The 22953-nt window shown below is 44.7% G+C and overlaps 1 protein-coding gene across 2 annotated transcripts in view; it reads left to right on the top strand.

Moving 5' to 3' along the window:
* The first annotated feature begins 13753 nt into the window (after positions 1 to 13753).
* The window catches only part of LOC119167440 (uncharacterized), a 72705-nt gene continuing 63505 nt past the window's right edge, over positions 13754 to 22953 (top strand). Inside the window, exon 1 of one of the 2 annotated variants that reach the window (XM_075866281.1) lies at positions 13754 to 14245. In XM_075866281.1, the coding sequence (XP_075722396.1) occupies positions 14188 to 14245 (58 nt within the window). In that variant the 5' untranslated portion in view covers positions 13754 to 14187. The remainder of the gene's footprint in view (positions 14246 to 22953) is intronic. The other variant, XM_037418909.2, reaches the window with a different exon arrangement.

Raw genomic sequence — 22953 nt, 5'->3', positions numbered from 1 at the left:
TACGGATATTATATATTTATGCAATCGTGTTTTCTGGCAGAGACACCATCAGTTCACAAGAAAAGTTCTCTGTGCTGATCTGTATGACCATTAGCATCATTGATGTCATCAGACGACACACTTCTACAGAAATTATCGCCATGATAATTTTACAGTTGTTTCAGTTTATGTTGTGTCAAAGATCTGTCAAATATCTACAAGAAAAATGGGAATTTTATTATTTATTTTGAATGCCTTAATTACTACTTGTATTGCAGATTTATAAGTAAAAGCCTTAAGGAGACTGGTCAACTTCCTACTTAAGTAGCTGTGTGGGAACTGTATCTAATGTTTAAGCGTACACAAGCGCCGGTGGTTTCACGTTGGTCTGCATTTGCAAAACTTTGCTGCAACTTTTCTAGTGCTCCCCAACAGCTACATGCGCGACATGTTCGGCGAATTTCTCTTGTTTCCCTATTTTGACAAGACATAGTGGTCTTGCGTGCTGCATACGTTGAGGCAACCTCTTTCGCTCAATCCTTCAAGAGACCTCCATGCAGCAACGGAACAACGTCAACTGATTTTTATCTGGTATGGGTATGTCGGCCTCGTTTCAGTGCCACCTGGTAAGGACAGGAAGGACTTCTACCTCTTGTAATTTCTACACTTTGCAATTTGGATTAGGCATTGAGGGAGCTTAAATATTGCCAGTTCGGGTTTTGCTGCCCACACAGCATCAACATGGACACAAATACGGAGGTTTCAGCCACGGAGAGGGCACAGCAGGGTGTAGGTGTATTCTTCCTCCACCCCTTTCCCACTGAAAACCACAGTTGTACGCAATGTTTTTATTGCGATAGCAATTACATGGACACTCTCGCCTGTATTTCACCGCCGGCATCGGCGTGGGCGCAAGCATTGATGTCATGCACCGTATATCTATATATATCTATATATTTGAAAACGCAACAAAGAAAACAATTCCCGAAAAAAACACTTCTGCACACGGAATCGAACGGGGGACCCCCGCATCGCGAATGCGAAGCGTTAACGTTTACACAGCAAGCTCTTTATATCTACCGTTTACCGCTGTTGACCGGCATCTCGGGGAATGGGGGAACTATCGTGTTTTCAGCCTTATCAGCAAGATGGCGCAGTGAGCACATGGCGGCTATCATCTGTCACGCGTACTTTGACCCGCGTAGAGAATAAGGAGGGGGGGGGGGGGACGCTTGCTCTCGCTTCCTTATCTTGCGATGGGAAGGATTGTACGTCCTGGCCAGACTTTGGGTTTCGCCGGAACGATTCTGTTGTAGTTGCCGGGCGCACAAAGGTCACTGCAATCGTTGCACAGCCTTCGTTTGCGAAAAGGGCGCACTTTTCAGACACAGCGAAGTTTTTTTTTTTTTCAGGCAGGGTTCCTACTTGATCTAAAGAGGAGGCCGGGAAGACGAACAGTTATTTTAGGCAAATGAAGAAGCAAATGGTCATGTATGGCGAAAAAAAAAAATTCGGAGGGGCTTAAGCCCAGAGTGCCACCCCCTGGCTACGCCACTGCCCAAGACCAAGCCCTGATTAGCAGTTGCACTTTACTCGAGCCACGCTGCATAATGCTCTAATAACACTCGAGTTCCAAATTTCGATCTCAACAACGTCACATTACTTTTGTGTGCCGCACTCTTGAAGCACAGTTAGTCCCACCTGATTCCCCCACCCTCCTTCTTTACACAGCAGGTGCCGGTTGTGTGGTTCGGCTTATCCTTACGCGAAAAATGCGACAAAGATATGCAAAAATTGGGGGAGCCTTAAGCTTCGCCTTTAAGAATTGAACGGGGTAGCGAAATCCGGCCCCTAGTACGCCCTTCAACAGCTATGTGCATACTTATTTATATGTTTTATTATACACACACACACACACATACACGTGCGCACACACACACGTGCACACGCACGCACACGTTAGATAGCACTAGCGCGCGCTAGTAGTACATACAAGTTTTTGATCTAAAGCAAGAGTCGCAAGACTTTCCAAGATACGCGCCGCGCGCTTGCCAAGTCGTAGGCCATAAAGAGTCTCACAATGCCTCAAATATGGCAGCACATTATCTAGCGTTTGCTGTTTGCTTGATCAACGGCTCCTGAAAGGCATGATATGTTTTTTGCTAGATGGACATAATTGTCAATTTTTGCTTCAAAGTTTCTGTGTGTTTTTAGCGGCGATGGCTGCACTATCCCGGCCTTTTTCGTCGTTGTTTGATGGCCTCCCAAATGCGCCTACATATCGCCGAATGGGCTCTTTTTCATCGTTACACCTGTGGAAAAAATGCGTTCAGGTGACTGCTTCCACAACATGGCATTTAGGCAGTGTGTTTTTTTTCTTTTTTTGTTCTCGAAGAAGCTGCAAGTGACTTAGTGTCTTTGTGGTTGGACACCTGCTTGCCCCGCGAACGGCCCGGCTTCGATGCTCAATGAGAACCGAAAATTTTATTCTTCATTTTATTTGCTTCTTTCTCGATTTCTTGCTCACAACCAATGGTCCCGACGCCGACGGCAAATTTTGTGCGACACGAGCTCTCTAACGCTATCGCGTTAAAACAGTAGCAGCAGGAAACAGTGCTTCATTAGAAACAATAGAAAACACGGCTAAACACGCACCTACAGATACAGGGATAAACAAACGCGCGCCTAAAAGGTATAAGGAAAGCAGCGCCATCTATTTCCAATGTAGTTAAAGGGGGTCAATGTACTTGCATCACCGCCGCTAGATGGCCACTCCGACGAACACTCTACGGCAAGTCTTGTTGCGGCCAGTCTCCATTGTGGGTGCCACTTGTACGTATGCACTGGCGGGCTCGCGAAATTCCTGCCGGTATTTCCTCGAGCAACGCGCATTCTCATTGTGCAACCGTGGCGAAATCACTTTTGCGAGGCGGCCGTGCGATGCACGGCGTAGAATGGGTGGCAAGAGCTCGAGGCGGCTGAGCAGTGGTACCGAACAGTCCGTGGAATTGAACATTTTAGAGGTCGTATTTCCACGTATTGTCGCCGTTGATAATCCGCGGCCCAGTCATTACAGAGTTCAAAATTAGAGAACGTGACAGGCTTCAGCTCGGCGGTCACGCACACGCAAGGTGCTTATGCTGCAACAGAGGTTTTGCAGACATCCGGTTCTTTTGTATTCTGGCTTCCTATAATGACATAACCTACAATTATCTGTTGGTAGAATGAATAATAATAATAATAATAATAATAATAATAATAATAATAATAATAATAATAATAATAATAAGTTACCGTACCTGGAACAACCATCAGGTGTTAGTGCAGGCGCACGCAAATATAAAACAATAAAGATGAACAAAGCAATACAGTCTACAGAAAAAGTCAAAGAATAATAGCCAGAGCGCACAAACAAACAAAAAAAAAACAGTGCGAAATGGGAAGAATAAAAGGCAAGCCGAAAATCATAAATTGGCAGTGAAAAATGAATGGCAATATGCAAAACAATGTGGAAAGTTTCTTGAAAAACGGAAAAGATAAGAATCTGTACATCATGAAAGACAATCATAAGATGGTAGAAAGCTGAGATAAAAACAATGACAGTGGACTGTAAAAAAAAAGATTGGTAGCATATCCACGGGGTGAATGATGGAGAGTTGGGCGAAACTTCCGTCCGTCCATTCGTTCTTGCTTCCGTCCGTCCATGCATCCGTCTGTGTGACCTTCCGTGCGTCCATCCACCCGGCCTTGCGTGCGTCTGTTCGTGCGTCCGCAAGTGCGTCCATGCGTTCGTCCCAGCGTACGTTCATGAGTCCATCCGTCCGTGCAGCCATGCGTGCGTCCATCCATGCATCTGTCTGTGTGTCCGTTCATTCATCTATTCAACACTCCAAGTACCACCATCTCGCATCTTTTCATCATATATTCCACATATAGAAGCACCACCATCCAGCGGACATTCCAAGGAATAAACGAGAGGTGGCACACGCACACCATCTTACGGCTTGCGCTTCGTGTCTACTATCCCTCTTCAACCACCTCGAGTTTATGGTATATGCTAGTTCACTGTATTCATGGCACTGCGTCCCAACGCTCGCTAAACCTTTCTAAAACGAAGGAGGTTACTCCCAGCGAGTATAACGTAGCAACCCTTTCTTGTCAGATAGTGCTCAATGTACATGTCAAAGGCTGCTAAGGGGGAATGAGGGACAGGAGAATTCGGCTTTTAGTTAACGCGCACGCTGCGAATATTATTGTTCAACAACGCCAGGAGAAATCTCCCACCAGCCCCACCTTGCAGGTCAAAACGTAAGGCTGGTTACGCACTACGACTACGACGAGGGATGAACGGGGGCCGCTTTGAGAAGCTTCGACCCTAAAAAAGATCATGAAAGAGACCGTTATGTAGACCTTGTATTCTATTGAGCAGTAGAACGCTGAGAGAAGTTGGCAGCTACATTAAACTGTCGATTCTCTTTGGTTAACTTACGCAGATTCCGAAAATTTACACAACTGAGAAGCAAGGAGCAGGATATAGCGTGGACTAGTTTGTAAATAGATAAGAGGTCTGCGTGATTTCGTCGGCAGTGAACTGATGAATGTTATACTAGTTTGGTAGTGTTAGAACAAGATCAGAGCAATTTCTACAAAACGATTGTTTTAACTACGTATGAACTTTTTTCTCAACTACCTTATTGACGTCACTATTAGATTTCGTGATGCCATTCTTGATCTCAGAAGCATATTCAAGTTGAAGAAGATATATGGTGGTGTACAATTTCTGGAAGGCTCTAGGAGAACAGAATTCTCGAGTGATCCCGCAAATAGAGCCCGAAAAAGGAAAGCCTCGCATGGTGTTACGTTTACTGTGAGAAGAAAAATTGAGCATGCTATCAAAAAGAACACCAAGATTACTGAACTCGTAAACCTTACATAACGACACAATATTGGCAGAGTATGGAAATGATGCGATAGATGCTTTGGGAGATATACTCATGAATTTGGTCTTTCAGGTATTCCGGGCACAGTTAATGTTGTCACACCACTCGAAGAAAGAACAGAAATGTGACTGCAACAGAGACAGTTCTTCAGTGAATGAATTGCCTTAAATATCTTCGAGTCCCTGGCATACGAGAGAAAAGAAGAAGAATGAATTGAAAAAGAAACGTCGTTAACGTACATTAAGAATAAGAGTGGGCTTAATACCGACCGTTGAGGGACTCACTAGTAACTATGTACAAGACGTTTAGTCACTTAGCAACAAAACATGGTCTGTTAAGCAGATAGATTAACAGATCAAGTCACAGAGTAGAGGTGGCTGCATACTACATACGGGGGAGAGAATAACCGACGGCGTCAGGAGCTTCGCCCCTAAAACAAGCCTATACATACAGCGCAAGCTGAACAACCTGAAGCTCCGACTCGAAACTACCGGTTTTCTAGAGTATACGACGTTGTCCGTACAATTCGCTGCCCTCCAAAGGAAACTGCTGGGTGCTCGTTTCTCTTTCATGGATTACTGTGCCGAACCCAGAGCTGTCTGAAATGCGGAGTGTGCCTGTCGACATGTCATTCGAAGCAGCTATATACTGCACCGCGTCGCCGCTGGTACGCGCGCACAAATATTGGGCCACGCGCAACGCCTGTCACATAAGGCACCGCGAATCTGGTTGACCGAGAAGTACCGGCATATTCTCGCCAGTTACAAGGCTCAGAGGACAGCTAGTGGCAGAATGAAAGCGCCTCAACGGTGCGAGTGACAAGGTGCTGTATTTGCCGGCCCTTAACGGGTGCGCAACATTTAAGGGTCCTCTGTTACAAGCATACGTACGAGTTTTAAAGAGTTTTTCGGAAACATCACAGCAGCCCAGTATGCAGCACATCGTCAAAATACGAACTATGCATCTTTAATAGTTCCTTCCAATTGTGGTCGTTTATTTTATTATTTCTTCAGAATACCTTTCTAGCCCAAGGCTCTGCGCTGAGAAGTAATTACCCATGTCCCGTCTCCCCCATTCAATTTACAGCGAAAGCTGTCATGAGATCACAACACTAGTCACGTGTGGTGCCATAGTTGTCCGCCGCCGCCACTGGTGTCCTCAACCAGTTTGGCATGAAATAAAAAAAAACTTACTAAATAAAGAACATTAGGGACACAATGGCATTTGAACCAGGATCTCTTGCGTACCAGCCCAATACTCTACCACTGAACCACGCCGGTGCTTGGCAATCGTTTTCAAACTGGCCTTAGGCAGGCTTAATGTCGGGAAAGGAATCGTTTTAATATGAGTTAAAATTGTTTACAATATCAAAGGAATAACCAGGCGTCACACAATACTGAGTAAGTAATGAGTGGGTCATCCAATGCTCCAACCCGTTACGTAATCTTGTTGTTAATCATTTATTAACTATGGCTTATACCAACTTCAGGCAGAAGTCTTCAGCGTCGCCAGCCACTGCATAAAAAATTGCACAAAATTCCTAGCAAGTATGTAGCAGATACCACGCATCTCCAAAATACGATGAAGGATAGCATAGTGAGTGCTGGTTTAGTATACAAAAGTTATGTATATTTATGGCGTAGTGGGTACCCAGCAACTGTCCTTGTAGCAGTTACTCTACGAGCGCTTAGAAATTTTTCTGAAAACCGTTTTCCCAGCTTTAAGAGTGACTGTGCTGCGCGTTCCGGGCGGGTTTTATGCCAATAACAAGTTTTATGCTGTTTTACATTGTACACTACAACAGGCCATGCGAAGGCGCAGCATTCATTCCAGCAATACTCATTGCTGACACCTCAACATATAAATGATTCATCCCGTCGTCAGAAAAGGGGAGCGCACATCAAGAACATAAATTTTTGTACACAGTCGGACAACTTTACAGTGGTGATTGCACGCGTGGAATTCACTTAGGTAGGATTTCAACACCCGGAGCCCAGTGCAACTAAGCTCAGAGAACAAGCATACGAAGATAAAAAAAAGAACATTACAGGGCTCTTTACTTTTGGATTTGGTTATTTGTTGCAATCACACAAGTTTGGTGGTGCTGCGCATGACCTGTTTTATAGGCTCAGTCGCGCGAATCCTCGGGATTCCAAGGGAGTAAGCAGTGCATCTTCAAGTGTAAGTGGTTCATGGCTATTACTTTACGCGCTCAATCATACGGGTACGCAGAGTTCGCTGTAAGGAGTCCAAAGTTACACCAAGCGCTCCGTGATGCACTACTTCCCCCCTTCCCGTCCTTGCTGATCGGGTCCAAGAAACAAACACGCATGCGAACGCACACATAAACCACGCACGGGCACATACACGTACAAAATGAGAGTTGTTCTTAACTAAACTCACTCATCGCATACTTTCCTAAAATTAACTAGAGGGGACTCTGGCGGTGTGATCGCTCGGCGACCGCGAGAATGCTGGGTAGTGCACGGATTTGCCTGGTCATCGTACTTGCGGGCCTCAAATCACACTTATGGCTTGGTTTATAGCTGTGTTTCGGTCTTGTTTTGAAAGAAAAAAAATGAACCCTTGTGAGCTTTGTGACCCGATTTGAAATGATAAGTCTAAAAGGTTAAGGTACAGAAGTGCAACTGCTGAACATCTGCTGATTTCCGTTTCGCAACAAAGCAGCTCCAAGCCACGCGAATTTAATCCGATACAAAAGTACAAAAATTGAAAAATTCGTGTAATTATCATCCTCATTGAAGCGCCGCGCGTTGCAGCTGCCATAGTCGCGAGCGCCAGAGTTTCATAGTGAGTGTATTCCAAACTCTATGGCTGATCGTACACTGCAACGAATGTTCCAGGTATATGCGTGAGTTGTACATCTGAGATTGCGTACATCATAAGAAAGAAATAGAGGTCCACTATGAAAGCTAAAGTCCAGCGACGTGCCATCGGTTTTCTTCTTTCCGCAGCTATAGTTGCGATGTAAACAGTTATGATTGTAACATTGGGTGCCCCTGGTCACCATCATCGTAGGAATACATGCGTAGCCGTAACTCTTCACATTGACAAAAAAATACGCAAAATGCACAACTACGTAAAAGTAGTGCGGAGAATCGGCTCCCTCATTTAGATGGCTAAAGACGTGGGGGAGGCATCCTCTGCACCCCCCTCCTCCCATGCAACGCTCAACAGTCGCAGCGCGAATAAAATGTCGTTATCTGAAACGCGTGAATTGTTTCTCATGGCTGCTGTGCAAAAAAAAATGTTTCTTTTTATTTTTCTGGTGAGCCAATATACAACTCTTTTCAATGGGCCTGAGAACACACAGACTAGGACGAAGGAGACGATTGAGAGGAAAAGACAAAGATTCCAAAGAAAGTATATATAGGGGGTAGTATTAGGAGTAATACTAAAGTACGTGTGCGGAATTAATTTTACAAAAGATAAGTTGCCGTTTAGGAACCTAACCGGCGACCTTCAAGTAACGCGTCCGATGCTCTACCACTGAGCTATAGGGCGGCGGTAATGCCCCGGTATACTGTATACGCATGCATTAAAACGTGGGAGCCTGGGAAGGTCGCACGTTCGATTCCCGCAAGGGGCAACGTTTCTTGCCCGCTTTTCTTCACATTTACAGTACTGTTACTGCGGATTATGTACCTTACACCTTCATTAGCATCATTGTCCGTTAGTTCTCAGAAATACCGTGTGTCTAACAAAGGAAGTGACCCCATAACTCTCAGACACTTATTTCCTTTTTTTTTTTCAATTGCACATATTTAATTTCTTCCGAAGAGCCGCACCAGCCAACACTCTTTGAAGAGAGTATAATAGTTTCTAATTTGAAGAGAGTATAATAGTTTCTAAAGAAAGTTGCCACGCCTCTTGACAGAAGGTTATACGAGACAATTCAGCACTCACCAAAACAAGCAAAACAAGCAAAACAACGCTTAATGTCAGGATGTCTTCGACTTGCACGCTTATCCTGAGGCCGAAGCCGCGTTCGGTAACCCCATGACTGGCGGTACGAGGCAGTGCTATCAAGTCATCGCTAGTTAAACTCGCTATCATTTTGTAACTCTTGTTCACGCTTTCATGTACCTCCTACTTGGCCTTGTCGCCTGCGTTGTAGGGAGGGATTCACCTCAAGGGTAACGAGTGGAGTCATCAGCAGTGGCTGGCTGGTACAGTGTCTATGTATACGGTATAGAATACGGTATACGTATGCGCAACAAGAAATAATCCAACAAGGAAATGCAGAATGACTATATATGTTTCCGCACGGGCAGGTGCGGGCTACCGGAAAGCGAAGCGCAAGCGATTGAGAACGCGCTTCTCTTGGCAGCCGGTATGGTCACTGCGGGCGTCGAAAGTGAATGCGGGATTCAGCCCTGTGAGAACCACCGTCAAAGGCTTCGCGTGCTGGAGACGCGGTGATGGCGTCGTGCTCTGTGAAGCGCGTCCGAGTCGCTTTACGCCACGTTATGCGGCGCGCCGTCTTGTCTATGCTCCAGCACTGTTTTCTCTTGCTGCGGCTGCCCGCCGTTGTGCAGCGTCCCGTCACGTCCTTTCTTGTGCAGCGGGCCGACGCGTTTGGATTGGGCGTCGGAGTCTTCCTACAGAGGTGATGGTCATTTTTAGAAGCATTTTTCCCGCTCGACGCTAGCGACAGACGAGCCTCGCAACGTGGAATTTCCGACCACCACGTGTCAGAGGCGCAGGCAAACGTGGGATAAAGCGTGTTCTTGAATAATGTATCGTAAAAGGGAAAAGACGAACCACTCCTTGCGTATTCATTTGAAATAACGCACGATGGCAGATGAAAAAAAAAAGCACCCTAGCCCCCATTTTCATCCTTCCGTATAGAGAGAGAGAGAAAAAGAGAAGCATGGAGAGGCAGGAGAGTTAACCAGCCACTCGTTAGGTTCACTACCCTTCACTGGATAAATTGATAAAGAGGCACAAAAAACACAGAAGCAAATATAGGGATAGACATAATAACAAGCGCATCCAATCGCATTTAATTCAGAGGCACTCACACGCATCTGTCGATTTTCGGTGTATTTCTGTGATATTTTAACAACCTGATCTTTCGAGCTCGTGGCTGCTTCGCACTCAAAACATTAGGTGCGATAAAATGCAAGCAGATGGCAATGAAGACGAAGGATCTCTATCGTTAACATAACCATTTTTTATAGCGCGCTCATCTGGTGGCCTTCATCGGCCGTATTTGTTACCGCCTCTTGTATGAAATGTTTCTTATTTTAGCTCAGTGTTGACTTTAATATTTCTCTTCTTATTGCGCGAAGAGACCATGAGAATGCAGGCTGCCAAAGAGACAGCTTCTAAGATAATGCACGATGAGCATCAGTAAATGTAATGCGTCAAAAAGAAATGAAACAGTCAGACCAAAAAGCAAACTGGTACAGAGACCAGATGCAATGACGCTGTTTAACTATTTGCAATTAGGTCCATATATTCCATACAAAGAGATATAGCACTTCGGGGCAGTGTTACGTGTCATCCTTACTTATAGATCATTTAGGTTTCCGTCGCTTTGAGGAATTTGAAACTCACTCGTTCACCCTTCAGCGTTTCACTTCGTGGCCATGAGCAACGAGTCCATAACCACTTCACAACAAGCTGGCAAATGAAGAACTCAAAATACTTCCGTACGGCAGACATCGGTCGTTAGATCGAAAAGCTATTTTCCTTCACTCTGTCGAACTGTCCTGTCAAATTGTTGTTTCTTCCGTCTTCATTTTACGTGCGCTTAAAAAGCATTCGCCTTGAACGTGAACTGTATGACACGGCTCTTACTCCATCTCTTCACCGTGTCAAACCTATAGCTTACCTTTTTCGAATAAACCCAATCGTCGCGTGCATGCTTCGTCCTTACGCGTAAAATTCAATCTGACAGGCAACGCGCATTTCGGTGATGCACGAAAGACAGCATGAAGCTATAAAATTTTCTCAGGGCGTGGTGGGAAAGGTCGAACAGTGCAACTTAACTGCAGGCTACTGATAACACAGACAAAATAGCAGGACTATTTACTATAGTGTATATTTACACACTATTAGAGTATAGTGTACAGCATGTAGACACGCAATACACGGTACCAATGCACGTAGCTTAGCATACTATACGTCACACTAGTATACCAAGGAAAGAAGATGTATAGTGCGCTTGTGGATACTATACTTTACTACTTCGCGGCATGTAAATATTCTCGTGGACTAGTATACAGCATGTGCGCATGGCCAATGTACTTCAATGATGTGTTGAAATAGGAAAGTTCAGGGCTAAGTAACGCGCATACGTTCGCTTCCACTCTATTTAGTACGTATCGAGGCAATCACTAAATTAACGCGTATATGAAAGCCAACAATATCTCCAGAGACCTTATTTGTCACGACGTGGAATCATTTTCTCGAGCAATTGCGCATATTAGTCGTTTAACTAAGAAAATTGATGTCACATTTGAATGATTAAGTATGGAACCTGTGCCGTCTTGCATAGTGCACAAGAATGCGCTTGACAGCGCCAGTACGTAGCACGTGCAGTGCACTATCTCACGCTAGTGATTAATTTGATTGATTGATATGTTGGGTTTAACGTCCCAAAACCACCATATGGTTAGTAAGACTCCGGAAATTTTGACCTTCTGGGGTTTATTAACGTGCCCCTGAGTCTAGGCACAAGGTCCTACAAAATTTCCTCCATCAAAAATGCAGCCGCCGAAGCCTTGATTTGATCCCTCTACCTGTGGGTCCGCAGCTGCGTACATTAGCCACTAGACCTCCAGTGTGCAGTACGTATGTAAATCTTTACCTTATGAGAACTCCTTCTGAATTTCTGTATTGATTCGAGCTACAAAGTGATGGCTGCCAGTTACCCGCTTGAAAGACGAAAACCGAAACGTGCTTCGTATGCTCAGTACAAGCACACACTGACGCCATGAAGTTGATGCTAAGCAGCCGGTACACTCGTCTACAATAGGTTTGGTGCACTGCATACTTGCAAGGTGTGTATTGACATGCCGACGTTTATTATCAGGGTTGCCTTTGGGTGGACTTGAAAAGGCGCTAGAACTCAAGCAAGTATAGGCAAAATGGCAATGTCATTTAATATTATTGCCAAATTCATAGACCAACAGAACAGGAATGGTTTAATGAACGCAAATAATATTGATGAATAAAAAAAAAATCTTGAACAAGTAAAACGAGAACCCTTGAATAAGACGAAAAATAGGCTTGGCGCCAACAGAAAATTATCGCTGTGAAACGAATAGAAAATAGAAAACCAGCCTAAAATTAGGCGCACAATAGCCACCAAAAAAGAACGCTGCATACTATGAACATTTATATGAGCGTGCTAGTGTACGTGATCGAAAGGAGAATGTACCGGTCTACATAACTCACAAAAGCCGGCAACCAATTGGTGTCAAGTGACTTGTTATGCACTGTAAACACCGTCACGTTCGTGCGTTGGCAACGAGGTCAGGTAAACTCGAGTGAGTAAGGATGTGCTGCAGCTTGATTGCGCTGAGGCATGCTCCAGGAAACAGGAAGGATAGAAGTAAACAACCACGTAAACAAGTAGCACTCACCTGAGCGAAGCGTCCTCATGGACACGGAAGGATGAATGTACTAGAAGAGGATGCACTGTTTTGAGGAGACAATAGAAAATCAGAGCAGTAAAATATGAAAAGAGGCGTGCACAGCGGGCGTACCGTTATTTCCGTGCTCCTGTTCGACTAAAGTTCGACCGAGGGCTAAAAAAATCCGTACTTTCTAATGTGATATGCTTCACAGAAGTAAATGATACCCGCAAAGATGGTCCAGTAACCGGTTGCGGGGCTCCACGGCTGATGTGACGATTGCGGTATTGAATTCCATTCGCGGCGGCTGTATTTTCATACAGATAAAGTACTGGAGGACTGTGTGCTTAGTTTGGGGACCCAGTCAAAGAGTCCGCAGGTAGTTGCAGTTTACGTATGGCATGCTTTACGTGTGTATGGAAACATTTATTTACAAAACTCCACAGGCTCCACACTTTCCGTGTCGTTATTTTTAATTTTTAGCATTCGATATTGCGTGGCTAAAGGGAGGAGTACATAGCCAGTGCCGACGTAAAGGTAGCAACCTTCTCGATTCCTTACTTTTGTTTACATATATTAAGATGCAAATGACTTCTGCGAAATTCTACAAGGTGGCCGAAGTGTTATGAAAGTATAATGCTCCATGTCCATGTACTTTCAATTGTTGGGTAACTAGGCCTTGCACTGCCAAGCTATTCTTCTTTCCGGAGTTCGTAGAGGGACGCTTTGGCGAAGCATTGGTCTCGAGCTTGATCCCGGACTGGGATGAATTTTGTTTTAAGAATCTCAATTTTATGAGAACTCCTTCAAGATTCTTCTGATGACTCGTTCTGCGAAAGGGTGGTTATAAGTCACTCACTTGAGAAGTAAAACGCAAGCATGCTTCATTTTGTGCACAGAATAATTCATCACACTTTTGGTATGTGAGAGAGACAGAGGCTCAAGGACTGATCGCTGCGTTTACTTTCAAGACTTCTTCAGCTCGGAACCGCGTGCTCTCTTCGTTTGCACGTGCACCTCGTCCGGATGGAAGGCCCTTAAATTACGGAGAGAGGCATCAGAGAGTGGGGTGCTCCGCTTTCCCTTACCTGGGGCGACTTTCACCGACGGCTACAACGGCGCGGCCAATGGCGGGTCCCTCACTGCCGTTACTCTCTCGATTTGCCGGCAGTGAGGTAGTGGCGAGTGAGAGGGCAAATGAGAGAGAGCGAGAGAGAGCAACCGGCGACTGATCTCGGTGCATGACCGGTGACCCGCGGAGAAGTGCACATCGCCGACGCAACGACGGTTGTTTTGTCAGGCTGTGGGGTGCTTTTTCGACACTCGAAATACCGTGCAGTCAACCACGCTTATTAGAAGGTGCCTCTGTTGGCTATACACAGTGCGAGTGAGGTTAGATTAGGATAAATTAGCAGCGAAAGAAGATGGAACTGGCAAGACGGAAAGGAAGTGGTTCTTGTTTCTCGGATGGTGTGCCACGCCGGTCATGACGACATCGAGCCAAGTCGCTCGGAGTGCACCATCATCGGCAGTGGCGTTGCAACCCTGCAGCGAAACACACTCGTCTTTCAAAGAGGAGTTCGTGTTTTAGTGGCCCTCGTACGCAATTCTCGCTTCCTCGTCACTCTCGCGTATTGACTCGGGAAAAAAAAATAGAAGGCATGGTTTATACGCTACTACGTGCGCGAATGGGATTGTGGCTCCTGCTGATGCTGGAAGGTAAGCAAATTTTGTACACGTGCAGTTTCATTCTTTTGCCGTGCTCAATAATTGTTTCTCCGTCAGAGGATAAGCTCGCAACTCTTGTGGTTGTCTGCATGGGACAGAGTTTATGATGTCCGAAACTAACTGTACCGGCCAAAGATAAGATGCGCCTGCCAAGGGGGTGCATAGGCTATAGAAAGCTCGGCTGTTGTTTCGAAGGTTGCGAGTGCGTTGCCCGCCACGCTAGTCACATTTCCATGGCGTCGAAATGGTAGAGGTCCATGTATCGTGCGATCCCAGTGGACCTTTAGGAACATAAACTTGTCAAACTTAGAGAGACCTCTTCTACGCCTTGCCACATAATCACATCACGCTTTTAGCACGCAAAATACAAGATATTAATATTGTTAATACCACTTGAAAGAACAAGTTTCTACGGTATTCTTGCAGCCATTGAATCTTCTGCGCACAACAAACGTGCCTTTGCAAGCGTGGGGGCATTGTATTTCAGAACACCCCTTTTTTTGCGATGGTGGGGGGGGGGGGGGGGTCGTTTCTGAGTGATAACAATCCCAATGGCAGGAATTCATTTGCCTTTGATATTGTTTTCAATGAAGGCTATATACATTTTGGCTAACGATTTACATCAACTTCGTTGAAGGAACCATGCTAAAATTCCCGCAAATAATGGGATGGGCCTGGACTTCATCTGAATTTGGCCAAATGTCAGCTGCTTCCTCGACTTGCTGAAAGGCCCAAGGTTTACGCTCCCGGTCCGAACTAAGCGACGCAGGTACCTAGCGTGCGCATAGGCTATTCGTGTATGAGGGCGCATCAATGTTATTCAGTATTTTAGTTTGACTTTTTGATATCGCATACTTTAGTAGGGCCTCTCGATTCACAATATCGGCCCTTGCATGACCTGTATAAATATGGACGCTAGTTTCCTTTGTCACAACCACACGCGGCTGCCAATGCTACTATATTTGTGACCAAACATTCTCGTTCCCTTTCCTCTTCCTTCGTTGGGACAACCTTGTTGTCTTCAGCATCACGTCCAGAGAACACCGCGATAGTAGCACACATGAATGCACGATGATTTCGCTGATAAGTAGACTGATATAAGAGAGACCAACATCTCCGAGGTAACTGACGTTTGCCAGAATAACCTTGCGGAAGGTTAATATTAAAATATCGGCAATTTACCGGACGTTACTTAGTATTTCGCAGATATTAAACTTTACCGCCTATAATTAGGCCCAAAGATTTATAGCCACCCTTGTATTTTCCCGTGTTATTCTTTCGTTGACGAGTGCGGGGAAAGTTTCAGACGCAAGGTCGGAATGTCCGCAACCTTTCCGAAAGTTCAAGTTCTCACTCAAGCACGCAAACTTGTTTTCTAGGGCTCAGTTGCCTTAGATCTGATTGCGCGTGTGCGCAGGCATCTTGTACGTGAGGCAAATTGTAAGACCACTTTTCACCTTAACTGGACAGATAGCAATAAATAACTGATTGAAATGAACACCACGTTTAAAACTTATAACCCTTTGTGGCAACAATACTTAAACTGTCATTGCAAATTTAGACTAACGATTGGCGGCACTGCTACGCTTCTCTTGTGTTCGTAGCGCGTCGCGAAAACTCCCTTCATGCCATCAGCACGTGCATTACGTGCGTATGCAAATAGTTTCCCATTACCGGACGTAGAACTGCGGGCACATCTGCGTACGTACATTTATTCGGGAATATATGCATTGAGAAATCCGCAAGAGCTCACTACTTATTGCATAAAAACAGTTTTTTTTTTTTGGCATGTTGCAAGCTGGCTTTCATAGCTGTTTTCGTTTATGGATGAATTTTATTTTTGCCCGCAGTCATGTCCTCAGGACTATGATATTTTTCTGCTTTTTAGAAGGTCGCCGCTTCGATTCCCGGTAGCGACGTCCACTGTTCAACTGGGGCGAAGGGCAAGACACCCGTGTGCTTTTATTTAAGTGCCTGGTTTAAGTTTTGAGGGATTTAAATACTCCGGAGCTCCAAGCTACACTCAAAACCACATTGCGCCCTTAAGTGTGTTTTCTGGTCTATAATTAACACCCTACAATAAAAGTGTTCTGGTTAGACAAAACAAACTTGACCTGAATGTTTCCAAGGTCTAAAACACCCGTGACGTGGGTGTTTCGCTTTGTTAGAACAACCTTGTCGTGTTTACATATACCCCATTAGGCGGGAAGTGGGATAGTCGCCCTGGTAGCTCAGTTGTTTCACCAGACCATCCGACGCGATATTCGAAATGTCACAGGCTTGTCTCAGCCCGCGGCAAGTTATCTTTTTTGTCAACTTTTCTTTATTAACATATCCATTACAATTACTTCCAATAACATTTCTTATAATGTCCATGGCATGACTGTCTGTTATATCTTACTAATATTTTTTTTCAAATAAATGTAACAAACGTTGGAATGTACACTTTCTCCAAGTCGTATGGTCTTATAGGCTCGGCAGCGCACCCTTAAGGGTGCAAACTTGTTTACAATGCAGCCAGATATTGTTCTCGACTGGGGAGAGTTCGATCACTCATGATGTGTGCTCTTGGGTGTGCGTGTATGCGAATATTCAAAAGCAACATTCGAGAATTGGAGATAGTGTTGAGTGTAACTCCCAGCCTTCCGTCGCAAATCTGGCTACGCAACACTTGTCTCATAATTTTATACTGATTGGCATATTTCTTTGTGATTCCCGCGTGTACTTTTGTATGTTATTTGACAGTAATTGTTAACAATTCACAAGGTGCACCTTTGTAATCACACAACTGCATTCCTGCTAATTTTTTCTGTTTTGTTTTCATTTTGTTTTTTACCATGCTTGTCAAACTTCCATGCCCACCTGCTATTGTCTTAGAAGAATACTGTCATATATATATATATATATATATATATATATATATATATCGAAGTTGAGGAGTCAATTTCACAAGATCGTTTCTGTCGAATAAACCCGAAAATATTCATTTTTATATAACTGCGCAATAACCTGAATGTGAACCTCTATTTTATCATGGTCATTTTCATCCCTCTAAATGCAAAGAAGACGGGTGCATTAGAAAACAGAAGCAAACGAGAACGATGACGCAGACTCACACTCACAACTGGAAGCTCAATGAAGAGGTCTTACATAGCTTACTCAATAAGCACATGGTACTTATGGCGTGTGTCGGCTGAAAAAAACTACGTATACAAATTGGCTTTCCACATTTCTCTTGCGGGGACGCTTATGTAACAGTGAAGCAGAAAGAAAATGATATCCGAAGGTGGGGAGGGGTGTGTGAAAAGATCAACACAAACGAGTTTGCGCAGCGGGATGATGAATTAAGAGTACTGTTTCTCTGATAGGGCGGTCGTTCGTTCTTTTGTCGCTGTTTTGTACGCTGCCTCCCGTAATTGCATTTATGATAAGTTGTTGTCAACTACACCAAAGAAATGTCTTGTGCTTCATTACACTCATGCACACGCGCACTTGCACCTTTTCTTTCTTTTTTTTTTTTTTTTTTGCTTTGCAGTTAACAAAACAAGCACCTCACCGTCATCCATGGGTAGAGAAAGCGGCTGCTCTATGACAGCAATCGAGAGCGATGACCTCTTTTTTTTCTTTCCGCCGAAAACGTGTTTGAATGACATTTCCTTTTTGAAAAAATGCTTGCGCACCTGGAATTCTTGTTAAACAATCACAGTCCAAGTGAAACCTGTTTTCATTGACGGCAAGTGTGTGTGTGCGTTTCGCATCAACAGGTTTTCACAATGGAAAGTACTACTGCTCTGTAGCAGTGTGTATCTCTTTATTGTTTGGGCAACAGAGATCGAAAACTGAGAGAGTTAAATTACTCGCCATAGTGTCGAAGCTGTTGCCTACACGGCACGAAGCATGCTGAACAGTGTAAACATGTAAACTTAAAGAGATATGCAAAATATAAAGGGTACTCTCGCCTCAATTTTGAACGAGATCTTGCAACTTCTACGCAACGCGCAATGGTACCCCAACCAAATGTGCGTTTCAGTTCGTAATGCGTGATATAATAGGTTTCATGTAAACATCTGTCGTCCTGATGCTTCCTTTTGTTTACAATGTGAATGGCGCGCATAGGTGCAGCGACTTGTGTAAAGCCAGATAAGTTAGCCTCTGCGACCAGTGTTCAGATCTGTGTAACAAAATTTAGAGCAAAGTATTGTCTGGTTAAACCGGAATGGAGGTAATCGAACTAGCAAATCCACTTCGCAGCCACTGAACTCCGAAGGTGTTAAGTCTCCCAAGACTCGGGGGACTTATGCAGTTATCAGGCCTAAAAAGGAAGTCTTTTTCTGTTCACAGAAACGAAAATCAGTATTCGAATGACTTGCTACACTGGTGTGTACGCAGAATATTTTTCAAGGGAATGTGGGGAGGCACCTTCTTGATTTTTGGGTAGGAACCCTCTTGAAATAGTCATTTTACAGCGAAAACTATTCTGACATCACAGCAGGGGTAGCGTGCACCGTAGATGTCCGCCTCCACCGCCGCCGCCACCGCTTGTGTCCGTAACTATTATCGCGCATAATAAGAAATAAAAAAAACATAACTAAGTAAAGACACCAACGACGCAATAGGATTCCGACTCGGATTCTCTGCGTGCAAGCTTAGTGTTCTAACACAGAGCCACGCCGGTGCTTGCAGCTCTGTTGCGAACAGGCCTTAGGCAGGCTTGATATCGGGGAATGATTCGCGTTGTTGTGGGAAGTAAATCATTTTAGAGACGTAGACTAACAACCAGCTGTCACAGAGTGCGAAGTGTTTAACAAGCAGTGGGTCGTACAATGCTCCAACTTATTACAAAAGTTTCAGGCATGATTCTTCATTGTCGTCAGCCACAGCATAAATAAACAGGACAAACTTCCTTACAAGTGTGTAGAGGTTACTACACTTTCATCAAGAATGACGAAGGATGGCAAAGCGAATGCCTCACATACTACGCAAAAAATATGATGAATAATGATGTAGTGGGCACCTTGCAAGTGGGCTCGTATCAGTTACCAAAGAGGGTTAAAAAAAGGTTCTGAAGAACCACTCTTCAAGCTTTCACTGTGACTGTGCTACACGTTCCGCGCCGGCCTGGCAGTTTATTTTTCTCTCTGTGCCATGGTGAAAAAAAATTTCGGGGAAAACCTGAGATTGATGATGCGACTATATCCATCGTTGCGATGCGGCCAAGTGCATGTTTTGTGAGAAGCCTGTTATAGAAGATGGCATTATTCGAACTAAGTCAGGACGACTGACTGCACTTTCACCCCAGTACATGTACCCTGAAAGAGAAATTTAAGTTGCGCAGTTGCACACGATGATGTGCAAGCGAAGTGACACTTGTCGGTTCAGTAGATGCATTTGTGTTGTTTATTGCGCAAAAGAAAACAGAATGACGTGCACTCCTAGCGTACACTACATAAGTGGAAGCATTTTCAAATACTATATCAGACATAAGCTAGTTTATACGATTTTCTCTAGATGACACCACTGAACAGAAAAGTAAAAAGCATTAACTTCGTGCTGGCTCAGCAAAAGTGCACCATTTAAGTCGTCGCATAAATACACCCGAAGGCCTTTGAGATGTACAGCTCACTCACGCAATTACCAAACGGTGCTAATAACTTGAACGAGGCAGTACTGCGTATGCGCTGCAATAGCCAAGCACTCAGGTCCGGAAACTCACGCAAAAGCAGGTACACGAACGCCGATTCACGAAACGCTTATGAATTCCTGTCCAATGAGTCTAGCGAGTCACCCGAACTGCGAGGGTGGTACTTCCTGTAATACTTCAGAAGGACAGGCATTTGGGTGAGCGATAAAATAGGCTGTCAAAATAACGTTTAACATTGTATACATATCCGCAAAGTGTGTCAAGTCGAGCGTCAACTGAAGTTCACTTAGTGGGCAGTGCAAACGTTTAGACGCGCGATTTGCACGCGTGTCAGGCGTGGCAAGTGGATTCGTCATCCTGCGCCTTCAGATCTCAGACTTTCCTTCAGTTGGCTCCTCTTACATAGGAGAAGAGCGCAAACGAAAGCTTAACGCACCCTGCGTTTCGTGCACATCGAATCGGACTCACACAAGGTATATGTTGTTAAAGGCGGAGGTGGCAAAGCATTCGCATCCTCCCTTCGTCTTCGTGCATGTCGATAATGAGGGGGGAAGGGTCGGTGGAACAGGATGGTCCGAGTACGGGTCATGCAGGAAGGGTGATGGGACGCGTTTAGGCAGCCTTTTCGGCGGCGACGGCACAGGTGTTTCGAATGCACGCAGCTGGCACCTAAAGAAGAAACTCGGGGTATTATACAGACGTCGATGATTCGTAGTCCCGAGCTTTATTTTTGGCAGCTGCCCCATTTACAGGACGGTGTTTCTACTCACGGTACTCGCAGTTACGAACGGAGATTGCGAGCACACGTGGCGCAAATTTCGCATAGCTTCGCTTTCTAGTTTTGTAGATTCTGACAAGTTGCTACAGGACGTTTTTGAGCGGTGACTCACATCTATACATAACTATCGCAAGCCTCGAATTGCTGAAGAGTCTACCGCAATAGCGGTACGAAAGCATGAGCGACGTGAATACGCTCGCATACGACAGTTCGTCATTATCGCGGCAGCTCATATGCGCCTTTGTTCTGACACACGCCTCTTGTTATTCGATATGAAAAGTTTTTCACTTAACGTAGACACGTTTATGAAGCCAGTTGTTCTGTTGCTGTATGAAGTGGCGTGTTGTTTTTGATATATTTTGATCTTTTGAAGGATTTCTGCTCTGAAACCGTATACAAGTCACCACTGTAATGTTTTTTAGGGTATAGAGTAGATGTTTTCAGTCCGTCACGTATGTGCAAATCTCCGAAGAGTGCGGTTGCCTGCTGCTGTAGAAAGCAGGTCTACACGCAAGAGTAGTTCCATCTCAAATCCCGGAGGTCAATAAAAAAGTCGCCTACGCGAATGCGCTAAAAGTGAAGGTGAAGTAGTCTTCATTGATCCACATAACTTGCCACGCTGATACAGATAAAACAAAAACAAGTTTCATCAAACTTATTGACAGCAAACAACCAGACGTGCCATTGCAACGTGAATCTGGTCCAAATACACAAAGATTTCATTTATATGCAGGCATTTTCATTCTTGAGCAGGCTTAAATGATTATATGTCCCCTATCTTGAGTGGCTGAAAATATATCCGACGAGAATTGTCAGGCTAAGTCGTTTTCCCGAGTACGGGCCATGATCAAGTTTAGGGCTTGCCATGAGTATTCGTAGTTCATTTTGAATTAGGAGCTACCCCCTGTTGTGAGTGAGTGAGTGAGAGAACAACCTTATTATGCATAATGAAATAATTGGAAGCGCGAACCAACGGGACACAAGAGAAGAGACAAACAGCGTTGTTTGTCTCTTGTGTCCCGTTGGCTTGCGCTTCTAATTATTTCATTATGAATTTGTACCAACTAGCCCACCTGTCAACCTTTCTGCAACATTATTATGGTCCAGTATAGACGCTGAGGTTGCCATGCCATCCGGCTACTTCCTCGTGGGGACCGGCATGTCTAGCCTGACAACCTTGTCGCACGCACACTGGACGGCCAGGGCTCGGTCCTGAAGTTCTGGGCTGCGCAGAAGCGCATCTTACTCGACTTTGCTATGAGTCAGTCCAAGCGACCCGCACTCTCAGAACATGTGTGCCAATGTAACGGTCTGCCCGCAAGCGGTGCAGGTGGCATCGGGAATTTATGGTTACTTTAGACGTTCAAAAATTTCATTAATACAACTCTCTTTGCGCAGCTCCGGCTTAAATCTAATAGCGATTTCTTTAAAGTTAAGTGAATAAAAGCCTTGAGAGGTTTTAACAGCCGGACAAGTCCTACTTCTCCGCTTGTGACATTCCCCGTAGTGCTATGTACAGTTCTTTTTATGACATGTCATATTTACAGATGCCGAGGCTTATCCTGCCTTTAGCATTCGCCGAACAGCTCACACTTGACGAACGATGTCATGCAGTAGTCCGTTCAGGAAGTCCGAGGAATCAGGAAATTTCCGGTTCCGGAAGCATAATTACCTTCGCGAAAAACCCAGGCGCAACTTCCGTGCCTGTGGTGCATGACTATTTGTGCCAACTCGGGCATATCGCGAATGGAAACTGCTTATATGATTCGAGTTACACGGGTAGTTAGCGCGTCACAGCTCGTGAGATCGTCGCGGTTCACAGTGGAGGCGTAACGAAATGCGCATGTTGTATGGAAACCTGCTCAGCGTGCCGTATGGCCTGAAATTTTACTTACGCGGAAAGCCACGGTTTACACGGTAAGCAATGGATGGAGATGGAAAACAAGTCAAAGGAGCATACTGCTGGAACATTGCCAGGATGTGCCTACATTTCGCTGATAAACTTAGCATATGTGCTGCTAATGTCACTATTTTTAATCGCGAGGCAACACTTAGTGATAATGGAATTAAGGTATGCGTGTTGGACTAGTTGATAGCTCTTCATCGTGAAATACCAGCTGTTCAACAGAGTTTGAATGCACACAGTAAAAGCACAGGAGATAGCGATGTGTTCTTTTGCAATATATCCCTTGCTCTGACTGTCCATGCTATAACTCTGTTCGTTTTCACTTATTTAACGGTGATAATGCTGTCACTTCTTTTAAGGGTGACAATCCATAT

This window comes from Rhipicephalus microplus, chromosome 6 (genome assembly GCF_043290135.1).
Source record: "Rhipicephalus microplus isolate Deutch F79 chromosome 6, USDA_Rmic, whole genome shotgun sequence".
Lineage (NCBI taxonomy): Eukaryota > Metazoa > Arthropoda > Arachnida > Ixodida > Ixodidae > Rhipicephalus > Rhipicephalus microplus.
The sequence above is the reverse complement of the archived record's forward strand: the minus strand, read 5'-3'. Positions and strand labels throughout refer to the sequence as shown.